Source organism: Pseudophryne corroboree, chromosome 7 (assembly GCF_028390025.1).
Source record: "Pseudophryne corroboree isolate aPseCor3 chromosome 7, aPseCor3.hap2, whole genome shotgun sequence".
Classification (NCBI taxonomy): Eukaryota; Metazoa; Chordata; class Amphibia; order Anura; family Myobatrachidae; genus Pseudophryne; species Pseudophryne corroboree.
Genome location: NC_086450.1, coordinates 42,473,258 through 42,486,403, shown reverse-complemented (window position 1 = coordinate 42,486,403; position 13,146 = coordinate 42,473,258). Strand labels below are relative to the sequence as shown.

At 48.8% G+C, this 13,146-nt stretch overlaps 1 protein-coding gene across 2 annotated transcripts in view; it reads left to right on the top strand.

The window, feature by feature from the left end:
* The window catches only part of ITGB2 (integrin subunit beta 2), a 146,120-nt gene that overhangs the window by 125,885 nt on the left and 7,089 nt on the right, over positions 1-13,146 (top strand). For both annotated transcript variants that reach the window (XM_063933084.1, XM_063933083.1), the window contains exon 14: positions 12,913-13,121. In XM_063933084.1, the coding sequence (XP_063789154.1) occupies positions 12,913-13,121 (209 nt within the window). The remainder of the gene's footprint in view (positions 1-12,912; positions 13,122-13,146) is intronic.

The following is a 13,146-nucleotide window of genomic DNA, read 5'->3' as shown; positions in this document are numbered from 1 at the left end:
CGTCCGTGAGCATCTCTTGAAGTTCCGGATACCAAGTTCTTCTTGGCCAATCCGGAGCCACGAGTATCGTTCTTACTCCCCTTTGCCGTATAATTCTCAGTACTTTTGGTATGAGAGGCAGAGGAGGGAACACATACACTGACTGGAACACCCACGGTGTTACCAGAGCGTCCACAGCTATTGCCTGAGGGTCTCTTGACCTGGCGCAATACCTGTCCAGTTTTTTGTTGAGGCGGGACGCCATCATATCCACCTTTGGTTTTTCCCAACGGTTCACAATCATGTGGAAGACTTCTGGATGAAGTCCCCACTCTCCCGGGTGTAGATCGTGTCTGCTGAGGAAGTCTGCTTCCCAGTTGTCCACTCCCGGAATGAACACTGCTGACAGTGCTATCACATGATCTTCCGCCCAGCGAAGAATCCTTGCAGCTTCTGCCATTGCCCCCCTGCTTCCCGTGCCGCCCTGTCTGTTTACGTGGGCGACTGACGTGATGTTGTCCGATTGGATCAATACCGCCTGACCCTGAAGCAGGGGTTTCGCTTGACTTAGGGCATTGTAAATGGCCCTTAGTTCCAGAATGTTTATATGAAGAGATGTCTCCAGGCTTGACCATAAGCCCTGGAAATTCCTTCCCTGTGTGACTGCTCCCCAGCCTCGCAGGCTGGCATCCGTGGCCACCAGGACCCAGTCCTGAATGCCGAATCTGCGGCCCTCTAGAAGATGAGCACTCTGCAACCACCACAGGAGGGATACCCTTGTCCCCGGTGACAGGGTTATCCGCTGAAGCATCTGAAGATGCGACCCGGACCATTTGTCCAGTAGGTTCCACTGGAAAGTCTTGCGTGGAATCTGCCGAATGGGATTGCTTCGTAGGAAGCCACCATTTTTACCCATAACCCTTGTGCATTGATGCACTGAGACTTGGTTCGGTTTTAGGAGGTTCCTGACTAGCTCGGATAACTCCCTGGCTTTCTCCTCCGGGAGAAACACCCTCTTTCTGGACTGTGTCCAGGATCATCCCTAGGAACAGAAGACAAGTCGTCGGAACCAGCTGCGATTTTGGAATATTGAGAATCCAATCGTGCTGCCGCAACACTACCTGAGATAGTGCTACACCGACTTCCAAGTGTTCCCTGGATCTTACCCTTATCAGGGAATCGTCCAAGTAAGGGATAACTAAAATTTCCTTCCTTCGAAGGGATATCATTTCGGCCATTACCTTGGTAAAGACCCGGGGTGCCGTGGACCATCCCTACGGCAGCGTCCGAACTGATAGTGACAGTTCTGTACCATAACCTGAAATACCCTTGGTGAGAAGGGTAAATTTTGACATGAAGGTAAGCATCCTTGATGTCCCGAGACATCATGTAGTCCCCTTCTTCCAGGTTTGCAATCACTGCTCTGAGTGACTCAATTTTGAATTTGAACCTCTGTATGCAAGTATTCAAAGATTTTAGATTTTAAAATCGGTCTCACCGAGCCGTCTGGCTTCGGTACCACAATAGTGTGGAATAATACCCCGTTCCCTGTTGCAGGAGGGGTATCTTGATTATCACCTGCTGGGAATACAGCTTGTGAATGGTTTCCAAAACTGCCTCCCTGTCAGCGGGAGACGTCGGTAAAACAGACCTTTGGAAACGGCGAGGGGGATACGTCTCGAATTCCAATTTGTACCCCTGAAATATTACCTGAAGGATCCAGGGGTCTACTTGCGAGTGAGCCCACTGCGCACTGAAATTCATTGAGAACGGGACCCCACCGTGCCTGAACTTGTAAAGCCCTAGCGTCATACTGAGGGCTTGGCAGAGGCGGAAAAGAGTTTCTGTTCCTTGGAACTGGCTGATCTCTGCAGCCATTTTCCTCTCCCTCTGTCACGAGCAGAAAAGAGGAACCCTTTTGTCCGCTTGCCAACCAGGACTGCGCCTGATAATACGGCGTCTTATTTTGAGAGGCGACCTGGGGTACATCCCCTTTTTTGTTAAGGCAATACTTCCAAATGCCGTTTGGAATCCGCATCACCTGACCACTTTACTGGTATAATTGGACAACGCACTTATACTTGATGCCAGTCGGCAAATATTCCGCTGTGCATCATGCATATATAGAAATGCATCTTTTAATTGCTCTATAGGCAATAATATACTGTCCTTATCTAGGATATCAAATTTCCAGTCAGGGAATCCGACCACGCCAACCCAGCACTGCACATCCAGGCTGAGGCGATTGCTGGTCGCAGTATAACACCAGTATGTGTGTAAATACATTTTAGGATACCCTCCTGCTTTCCATCAGCAGGATCCCTAAGGGCGGCCATCTCCAGAGAGGGTAGAGCCCTTGTTCTTACAAGCGTGTGAGCGCCTTATCCCCCCTAGGGGGTGTTTCCCAACGCACCCTAACCTCTGGCGGGAAAAGGTATACTGCCAATAACTTTTTAGAAATTATCAATTGTTATCGGGGGGAAACCCACGCATCATCACACACCTCATTTTATTTCTCAGATTCAGGAAAACTACAGGAAGTTTTTCCTCACCAAACATAATACCCCTTTTTTTTGGTGGTATTTATATTATCAGAAGAGTGTAAACTTTTTCCATTGCCTCAATCATGCAATGTGTGGCCCTATTGGAAATCACGGTTGTCTCTTCACCGTCGACACAGGAGTCAGTATCCGTGTCGGCGTCTGTATCTGAGGTAACGGGCGCTTTAGAGCCCCTGTATGAGACGACTGGACATGCACAAGCTGAGTAGCCGGCTGTCTCATGTCAACCACTGTCTTTTATACAAAGCTGACACTGTCACGCAATTTTAACAGTACATCCACTCAGGTGTCGACCCCCCAGGGGGTGACGACACTATTACAGACACTCTACTCCGTCTCCTCATCATTTTTCTCCTCATACATGTCGACACAAACGTACCGACACACAGCACACACACAGGGAATGCTCTGATAGAGGACAGGACCCCACTAGCCCTTTGGGGAGACAGAGGGAGAGTTTGCCAGCACACACCAGAGCGCTATATATATACAGGGATAACCTTATATAAGTGTTTTTCCCTTTATAGCTGCTGTATTGTTTATACTGCGCCTAATTTGTGCCCCCCTCCCTTTTTTAACCCCTTTCTGTAGTGTAGTGACTGCAGGGGAGAGCCAGGGAGCTTCCCTCCAACTGAGCTGTGAGGGAAAATGGCGCCAGTGTGCTGAGGAGATAGGCTCCGCCCCTTTCTCGGCGTCCTTATCATCCGTTTTCTTGTATGTTTTGGCAGGGGTTAAATGCATCCATATAGCCCAGGAGTTATATGTGATGCATTTATTTTAGCCATAAAAGGTTTTCTATCGATTTATTGCGTCTCAGGGCGCTGCCCCCCCAGCGCCCTGCACCCTCAGTGACCGGAGTGTGAAGTGTGCTGAGAGCAATGGCGCACAGCTGCGGTGCTGTGCGCCTACCTTTATCTGAAGACAGGAAAGTCTTCTGCCGCCGATTTTTCCGGACCTCTTCGCTCTTCTGGCTCTGTAAGGGGGCCGGCGGCGCGGCTCCGGTGACCCATCCAGGCTGAACCTGTGATCGTCCCTCTGGAGCTAATGTCCAGTAGCCTAAGAAGCCCAATCCACTCTGCACGCAGGTGAGTTCGCTTCTTCTCCCCTTAGTCCCTCGATGCAGTGAGCCTGTTGCCAGCAGGTCTCACTGAAAATAATAAACCTAAACTAAAACTTTCACAAAGAGCTCAGGAGAGCCCCTTCTCGTCGGGCACAGAAAATCTAACTGAGGCTTGGAGGAGGGTCATAGGGGGAGGAGCCAGTGCACACCAGGTGATCCTAAAGCTTTCTTTAGATGTGCCCTGTCTCCTGCGGAGCCGCTATTCCCCATGGTCCTTACGGAGTTCCCAGCATCCACTAGGACGTCAGAGAAAAAGATTTTTGATCCATCAGGAAGCGCTTCTGTGTACTCAGAGACCCCCCCTTAGTGTGTACCACTGGTATTACTCTTACATTTTGTTACGTACAGAGATCTACAATACATATGCCATATTATTGAGTGAAGTCCTGTTCTCCCCTTAACTGGCTTCAGCTCAGTTACATAAAACGAGATACCCTACCCCTAAAACTATAAATAAGCAAAAAGATGGTCCCGTATGTCGACATTCTGGTGTCGGCATGCTGGGGCCCTTATCCAGTTGGCCACATGGTTTTGCCTGCAAAAAGTTACGTGGACCTCGCAACCAATAGATTACTGCAGATATGCGCGCTCCTGAAACCAGTATCCAATTGAAAAAAAACTAAATTTATGGTAAGAACTTACCATTGTTAAATCTCTTTCTGCGAGGTACACTGGGTTCCACAGGGAATAACATCAGGGTGTAGAGTAGGATCTTGATCTGAGGCACCAACAGGCTAAAAGCTTTGACTGTTCCCAGAATGCATAGCGCCACCTCCTCTATAACCCCACCTCCGTGCACAGGAGCTCAGTTTTTGTTAACCAGTCCAATGTAGTAGCAGGTAAAAGAGACGACAACCATTAGTAGACACATACACCACATTCTCACGGCAGGAGAAGGTGTCAGCGGCTAATGCCATACAAACCCAAAGAAGCTAAGTGCGTCAGGGTGGGCGCCCTGTGGAACCCAGTGTACCTCACAGAAAGAGATTTAACAACAGTAAGTTCTTACCATAAATCTCGTTTTCTGCTGCGGGGTACACTGGGCTCCACAGGGAATAACATCGAGGATGTCCTAAAGCAGTTCCTCATGGGAGGGGAAGCACTGCAGTGGGCACACGAACCCGGCATCCAAAGGAAGAATCCTGGGAGGTGGAAGTATCGAAGGCATAGAACCTTATGAACGTGTTCACTGAGGACCACGTAGCCACCTTGCACAATTGTTCAAGGGTCGCACCAGGGCGGGCCGCCCAAGAAGGTCCAACAGACCGAGTAGAATGGGCTTTGATGGTTTCAGGAGCTGGAAGACCAACCTGTACATAAGCATGTGCAATCACCAATCTAATCCATCTGGCCAGGGTCTGCTTGTGAGCAGGCCAGCCACGTTTGTGAAAACAGTACAAAGAGAGAATCAGATTTCCTGATAGGAGCTGTCCTCTTCACATAAATACGGAGAGCCCGTACCACATCCAAAGACTGCTCTTTGGAAGACAATTCAGGAGAGACAAAGGTCGGAACCACAATCTCCTGATTAAGGTGGAAAGAAGACACCACCTTAGGTAGGTACCCGGGACGTGTTCTAAGAACCGCCCGGTCACGGTGTAAAATCAGATAGGAGGGCCTACAAGACAAGGCACCTAAATCCGACACCCATCTAGCAGAGGCAATAGCCAGTAAAAACAACACCTTAAGAAAAAGCCACTTAAGGTCTGCAGATTCAAGAGGCTCAAACGGAGACCCTTGTAATGCCTCCAGAACCACCGACAAATCCCACAGGCACCACAGGCGGGACGTAAGGAGGTTGAAACCGTAACACACCCTGAGTGAATGTATGAACATCAGGCAGAGTGGCAATTTTTCTCTGAAACCAAAACGACAAGGCAGAAATATGAACCTTGATGGAGGCCAGACGAAGCCCAAGTCCAGGCCCTGTTGTAGAAAGGCCAAAAGTTCGGCCGTACTAAACTTGTAAGCGTCATGATTGTTAGATGCGCACCAAGCAAAGTAAGAATTCCAGACCCTATGATAAATCCGAGCAGGAGCCAGCTTACGGGCCTTCAACATAGTCTGAATGACCGCCTCAGAAAATCCTTTGGCCCTCAGTACGGAAGCTTCAAGAGCCACGCCGTCAAAGCCGGTCGGGCCAAATCCTGGTAAACACAAGGGCCCTGAACGAGGAGGTCTGGTCGTTGTGGAAGCAGAAGAGGACGCTCTAGCGAGAGACCCTGAAGGTCTGAGAACCAATGCCGTCTGGGCCACGCTGGAGCGATCAGAAGTAGGATTCCCCCTTCTTGCTTGAACTTCCTTATTACTCTGGGCAGGAGTGTGTTAGGGTCTCCTGCCCTGTGCTGCCACGTCGTCATGGCAACCGGGAGACAAGTGCTAGCGGAGTGGCCTGAGCGCAGCTGATACTCCGGTTCGGGTCTTTTGCTGTGCAGTGATTACAGGCTTTGTGCACGGCAGGGGATCCGGTGCTGGTTTTTGTGCTCACAGTCTGTGAGGTCTGAGTGGGGCGTGGACAGCACCTGCTATATAAGGCCTCTTCTCAGGTTAAGCAGATGCTGCTGAATCTTTGTTGGTTAGTCAGTTCCTGAAAGTTAGCCAGTACTGTGTAGCTTTGTATTTGTTGTTGCTTACTGCAAATAGGCCTTGGGGTTTGGTACTACACTCTGCCAATCCAGACCTAGCAGTAAAACTGGAGTCAGTCGTTTAACTTGCTGAGGTTCTTTTGCTACTCTGTGAACTTAGCAAGTTTGCGGCTGTATTCTAAGACTTGCCTGCCTAAATCCTTTCTCACTGTGCAATGTGTTCAGGTGTCAGTTTAGTGGCAGTAAGCTGAACCTGTGCACTGCAAGTGAGGATTAGGATTGTGGAGACTCTCCTTGTGTCTATCATTCCATCTCTGACCAAGGAGTTTACTGCCACACCCGTTGGTAACCCTTTAGGGTTTTGCTGTTGCCCTTAGCAACAGCATTTCGGGTTCTCTACGTATTAAAACACAACATCTTGCTTTTTCCATCTGAGCATTCCTAATACTAGGGAGACACCCAGTTTCTTAGCCTCTGGGCTTCTCTGTTCACTTTGTGTTTATTTTGTTACCCTATCACCTTCTGTGTATGTAATGTCATATTCCCCAGTCTGTCTGTGAGTTCATTTGTTTTGCATCCCTATCCGTTCAGACACCAGTACATTCCTGCAGGCACTGGTGTGCATAACAGTTCAGACACCAGTACATTCCTGCAGGCACTGGTGTGCATAACAGTTTAGACACCAGTACATTCCTGCAGGCACTGGTGTGCATAACAGAGTGACACCGGAGGGAACACGTATGGCAGCCGAAAGTTCCATGGAATTGCCAGAGCATCCCCGAACGCTGCTTGAGGATCCATTGTCCTTGCTCCGAAGACCAGAACCTTGTGATTGTGTCGAGACGCCATCAGGTCCACATCTGGGAGGCCCTATTTGTTGGAGTTGAAATACTTCTGGGTGGAGGCTCCACTCTCCGGCATGTGCGTCCTGATGACTGAGGAAGTCCGCTTCCCAGTTTAGGACCCCCGGAATGAACACTGCCGATATGGCTGGCAGATGGCGTTCTGCTCACTGAAGAATTCTTGATACTTCCCTTATTGCCATGCAGCTTCGAATGCCGCCTTGATGATTTATGTACGCCACCATGGTGGCGTTGTCCGACTGTACTTGAACAGGTCTGTTCTGTATTAAATGCTGGGCCAAGTTCAGTGCATTGAACACCGCCCACAGTTCCAGAATGTTTATTGGGAGGAGAGACTCCTCCTTGGTCCACCGACCCTGAAGGGAGTGTTGCTCCAACACTGCGCCCCAACCTCTCAGACTGGCATCCGTCGTCAGAAGGACCCAGTTGGAGATCCAGAAGGGATGAACCCTGCTCAATCGTTGGTTCTGCAGCCACCAGCTGAGTGACAAACGGACCTCCGGAGACCAGGAGATCATGTGAGACCTGATCCGGTAAGGCAGGCCGTCCCACTTGGCAAGAATCAATTTCTGCAGAGGGTGGGAATGGAATTGAGCATACTCCACCATGTCGAAAGCTGACACCATGAGACCTAGCACTTGCATCGCCGAATGTATCGACACTTGCGGACGAGATAGGAAGCATCAAATCCTGTCCTGAGGTTTCAGGACCTTCTCCTGAGACAAGAACAGCCGCTGGTTGTGAGTGTCCAACAACGCCCCCAGGTGCACCATGCTCTAAGCAGGGGCCAGGGAATATTTCTTTCAGTTGATGAGCCACCCGTGGGCTTGCAGAAACTGGAGCATCATATCCAGATGGCGTAGGGAGAATTTCTGGGGAATTCGCCAGGATCAACAAATCATCCAGATACGGGAGGATCCTGACCCCTTGATGGCGAAGTACAGCCGTCACTACCGCCATGACCTTCGTGAAGACTTGCGGGGCTGTGGTCAAACCAAAAGGTAAAGCCTGAAATTGATAATGGAGGTTGCCTACAGCAAACCTCAGGTACTGTTGATGCGACATTGCAATAGGAATATGCAGGTAAGCATCCTGAATGTCCACGGAGACCATATAGTCCCCGGGCTCCAAGGCCAGAACAAAAGAGAGAAGAGTTTTTATACGAAACTTGGAGACTCCCACAAATTTGTTCAAGGACTTGAGGTTGAGAATGGGTCGAGAGGACCCATTTGGTTTCGAGGACTAGGAATAGCGGTGAATAATACCCCTTGCCTCTCTGAGCCAGAGGCACCTGTACTACCACTCCTGTGTCCAGGAGGGACTGTACCACCGAATGAAGAGTTTTTTTTTCTTCACCTGATCCGAAGGGACGTCCGTCAGGCAAAATCGATGAGGGGGACGATTCTTGAAAGATACGGCGTAACCTCGAGTGACGACTCCACGTACCCAGGCGTCGGAAGTGGTCTTCAACCATTCCTGGGTAAACCCTAGAAGTCGGCCCCCCACCCTGGGTTCCCCCAGAGGGAGGCCCGCCCCGTCATGCAGCAGGCTTGTCAGTTTTGGAAGCAGGCTGACGGGCAGCCCAGGCCCGTTTAGGTTTCGGCTTAGCGGTTTTGGAAGTGCGAATCTGTTTCGGGTACGCCTAACCTTTTGCTTTACCTGAAGGACAAAAGGAGCAAAAGGAAGTACTCTTAGCCTTCGGCACCGAAGGAGCAGTACTAGGTAGACATGCTGTTTTAGCAGAAGCTTAGTCAGCCACTATCTTGTTGAGGTCCTCTCCAAAAAGAATGTCTCCCTTAAAAGGGAGCACCTCCAGGGTTTTCTTAGTATCCAGATCCACAGACCAGGATCGCAACCATAGAATCTGGCGAGCCAAAATAAACGTAGTAGAAGCCTTGGCCGCCAGAATACCGGCATCATTAGCCTCCTCCTTAATGCAATGAGAGGCTGGAACAATATACGAAAGGCATTGTCTAGCATTATGTCAAAGTCAGAAAAATATCACGATGCACACTGCCATATTTGCACCTCACACAGGTCTGCGCTGCGCATGCGTGCGCTCTCCCGTGCGTGCGCATACTCGCTGTTGCGGGCACCCGCGGGCGCGCGGTATGTGCATTTACGGTAGAGTTCATGTGTTCGTAGCGTGCGACTCAATCGTTACATATTTCCACTATATAATGTATTTTGTAGATCATGGTCCCTTTGATAGAATCTGAAAGTTTGGTTAATGTAGAATGTTCATGAACAGAGAAATCCCCCTTTGTTTGATACGAAGGGTCAGACAGGAGTAATACAGTGGTGTTTAGTATCCATCGGAAGAGTATTTAATTAGCAATATTCCGGTGTTGGTTTGAAGCGGATTAATCGCTCGTGCGAATAGTTATGGACATAAGAAGTTTATGTCCATTTACTATTATTTGCACTTACTTATCCATGCGGCGGGAAACCTAGTTTCCCACCCACCTGAGCAGTTGGAAATCGTCACAGCCCACCTGTATGAATCAACCTATGACCTTTTGTTATAATGCGAGGAGGAATTCCTGTGTCCAATGAACAATGAGATTGTAGGGACTATTGAATTGTATTGTGTGTGGGGCATAAATAGACAAGCCGATCACATCCAGCTCACTCTTCAACGGTTATCATTGCTGAAAATCGGGAGCTGGATGTCCAGAGGCGCATGCGATCGTTTCCTTTGTGCGTAAGTTTTCTCCGCAATCATATTGTCTTTCTTGTTGTTGTGGGCCATATCTCTCTCTCTCTCTCTCTCTTCTCTTTCTCTCGTATTCTCTTAAACGTAATAGTATTGTATTGTATTTCATGTGTAGTTATCTGGTTAGGTAGTCTATGTTATATTGTAGTATATGACTTGTATTGTATTAATTCTTTTGCAAGTATATCATTCATAATATATATATAAGGCGTTGGACCCTAAGCACGGTATCTGTGTATTTCTTACAGTGTTAAGTATTCACAGAGCGTCGGTGACGCTCAAACAGCTTTTAAGTTAATAAGGTTACACTGTGTTGCATCTACACCCTATCTCTACACTAAGGTTTTACAGCATATTACATTGTTTATGGTTTAGATATAAAGGTTTAACATTGTGAGCGTCAGCGCCGCTGGTGATCTCCTCGTGGTCCCGAGCGTCCGCTACGCTATAGCGAATCATTACGTTAGTCGGCAGCCAATAGCGTGTCTGCCTGTGATCTCTTGGCCGTGAGCGAACGTGACGCTTGAGCGTCTCGACCACGGCTAAGCGATTGTTACGCAACGAGCGTACCCTTACGGTACTCCATACGTAAATAGCGTACAGTGTTCTTAGACCTCATAAAGGGTTTTATATAAGATAAATATTTAGCTTTATCAATTATCAGAAAAATTGGAAGGCAGCTCTGCTTCTACCTCCTGAGCCCACGCTTCAATAGACTCTGCAGCCCATGTCGCAGCAATAGTGGGTCGATGCACAGCACCCGCTAGGGTGTAAATCGCTTTTAAACAACCCTCCACACGCTTATCCGTCGGTTCTTTCAGAGAAGTGACGGTAGTGACAGGCAGAGCTGAGGACACCACCAGCTGCGCCCCCTGAATTTCTTTCCTGGATTTTCCCAGGATTCCTGACGTATGTCAACTAGATGGTCAGAATGAGGTAAAACTTGTTTAACGACCTTCTGACGTTTAAATCTGTCCGGTTTCTTAGAGGTAGTTTCAAGTTCAGGGTCATCAGTAATTTGAAGAATTAGCCTGATAGCCTCCATTAAGTCAGGAACATCCACCTGTGAGGCCCATTTCCCACCAGAAGTATCTGGATCAGTGTCTTTGGGGTCAGTATACATGCCCTCCTCGTCAGACGAGGTGTCTGGGACGTGGGTGGATTGTGAGGAAGTAATGGCCCGCTTAGAGGACCCCTTGGTCTTAGGCGGGCGAGGGTTAGATTTCTGTTTAGCCAGTGAGCGGTTCAATTGCTGTAACTGAGTGGACAGGTGATCTGCCCATGGCGGATTAACCACAGGGACCATAAGCGGTTGTACCGGCATTTGAGGTCCCATAAGGGGCGTAAGTCTAGTTACCAGCATACTTAATAACGTGGAGAAAGTAGCCCAAGGTGGGCCCAAGCCCTGTTGCTACGGTCCCACTGGGGGGTAGGGAACCCCCAGAACCTGAACCCTCTGCTGCTATGTTTTTCTCTAATGTGTCAGCAGTGTCACCACCATGCACTGTGGGATCAGCCACAGCACCGTCGCCCCTTGTAGCTGACATACCTGTAAGCTCAATACACGGGCAACCCAGTACAATATCAGCAGTCTAATACCTTAACAAGAACTCCCTGTCCAGTGTATTAGCACAAACAGAGAATTCAAGAGGTATTTGGTGACTGAAAAATACTCAACAAGTATATCTTGTGAAACACCTATATTAAACATTAACCCTGACGCACCTAGCCCCCTCAGGGTACAGAATATAGGGATAGCAACCTGAGTGAGATACACAAAATGGAAGTCACGCAGCAGCTGTATATGCACACACACACAGTCACATGTACAATGCAGAAATTATGACATGCAATAAAACTGCACTGGACTAGCAATACAAAGTAATACTAAGCACAGCTATACATTCAATAGATATATGAATGCACAGTATATACTGGATGTATATCACAGAGTGCTTGTACTATATGACCCTGACTAAATGCACTGTTTCTTAACTAACACTGTCAGCAGACATGTAGAATACTTAAGTGTCCTGTAAAATGCACAGCGCTGACATGCAGGCGGCTTTACAGGGGAGGATTTGCCCAAACAGTCACAGGATCAGCTCAGCTTGTGGAAATGGCGCCCAAACGCTGACAGGGAGTGAGGGAGAGAGAGAGATGCAGCTCCAGGGCGGGAACATTTACTCTAAATGGCGCCTTGGGGCTGGGGGAGGGGCTACAGATCAGTGGTGAAGTCCAGCAAGGAGGAAGGTGTTTGTGGGTGGTAACTGAGCGTTTATTGGGAGTGTCCGGGAAAACGCAGGCATGTCCAAGCGTTTTCAGGGAGGGTGTGTGACGTCAGCTCCGGCCTCGATCAGCCTCTTCTCATCGCATTGGAGGAGTAAGTCCTGAGTTGCGCAGAGACTGCAGAAAGTGGATTTTTGCAGCTCGGTGCACACATGGGATCGCACACATCACGGCACATTTACACTCCCGATGGTGGCGGCGACTATCCGAACGCAGGACTGCAAAGTTTGCAGCCCAGCGATCAGGTCTGGCAGCTCGCTCACTGCGGGGCACGGTAGCAGCAGAGCCCCCAGCACCCAAATAAGTTCCGCCACTGAATCTACACATTCTGAGTTTGGTGCTTTGTGAATGGTTTGGAGCCCAGAACACCTGCACAGCCCAGACCGTGACATAAACTGATCTAAGTTAATACATTTGCTCTGAAGCTAAACATGCGTATGGTGTATGGCTGTAATATAAAGAGAATGACAGTGTCACCATGAAATGAAGGAGCAATAGATGATATGAGAAGTTTATCTTCTGAATGCCAAGCATTATGTAGGATGGCGAGAAGTACTAATAGACGGGATAGATGGCAGATGACAGAAGCGTGCCCTGGATAATCCGCTGTGTTATGTGTGGTACATGCCCATTCTCAGAACGCAGACAGAAATACCAATATGAATGTTCTCAAAACAGTAACTAGATGAGTAGATATGGAGGATGGATGAGTGATATATCCTGGGGCTGGGGGTAATACACATTCATATATTGGTGACATGGATAAAATGTCTTAAGACGATGCCCTTGTGTTTCCCAGGCCCTGCGTTGAGTGCCACATAAAGCAAGGAGAGCAGAACTCGAGGAACTGCTCAGGAATCTGTCCTGGTGTCAGGGCCAATCGGACGGAACAGCTGACAGAGGAGACGCTCTGCAGGGAGAAAGACTCTGACAACTGCTGGATGCAGTACTTTATACGTGAGGAGGATGGAGAGGACTTATATACCATCAAATACACCTTAAAGAGAGGTGAGTAATGGCAGGGGATATGGGA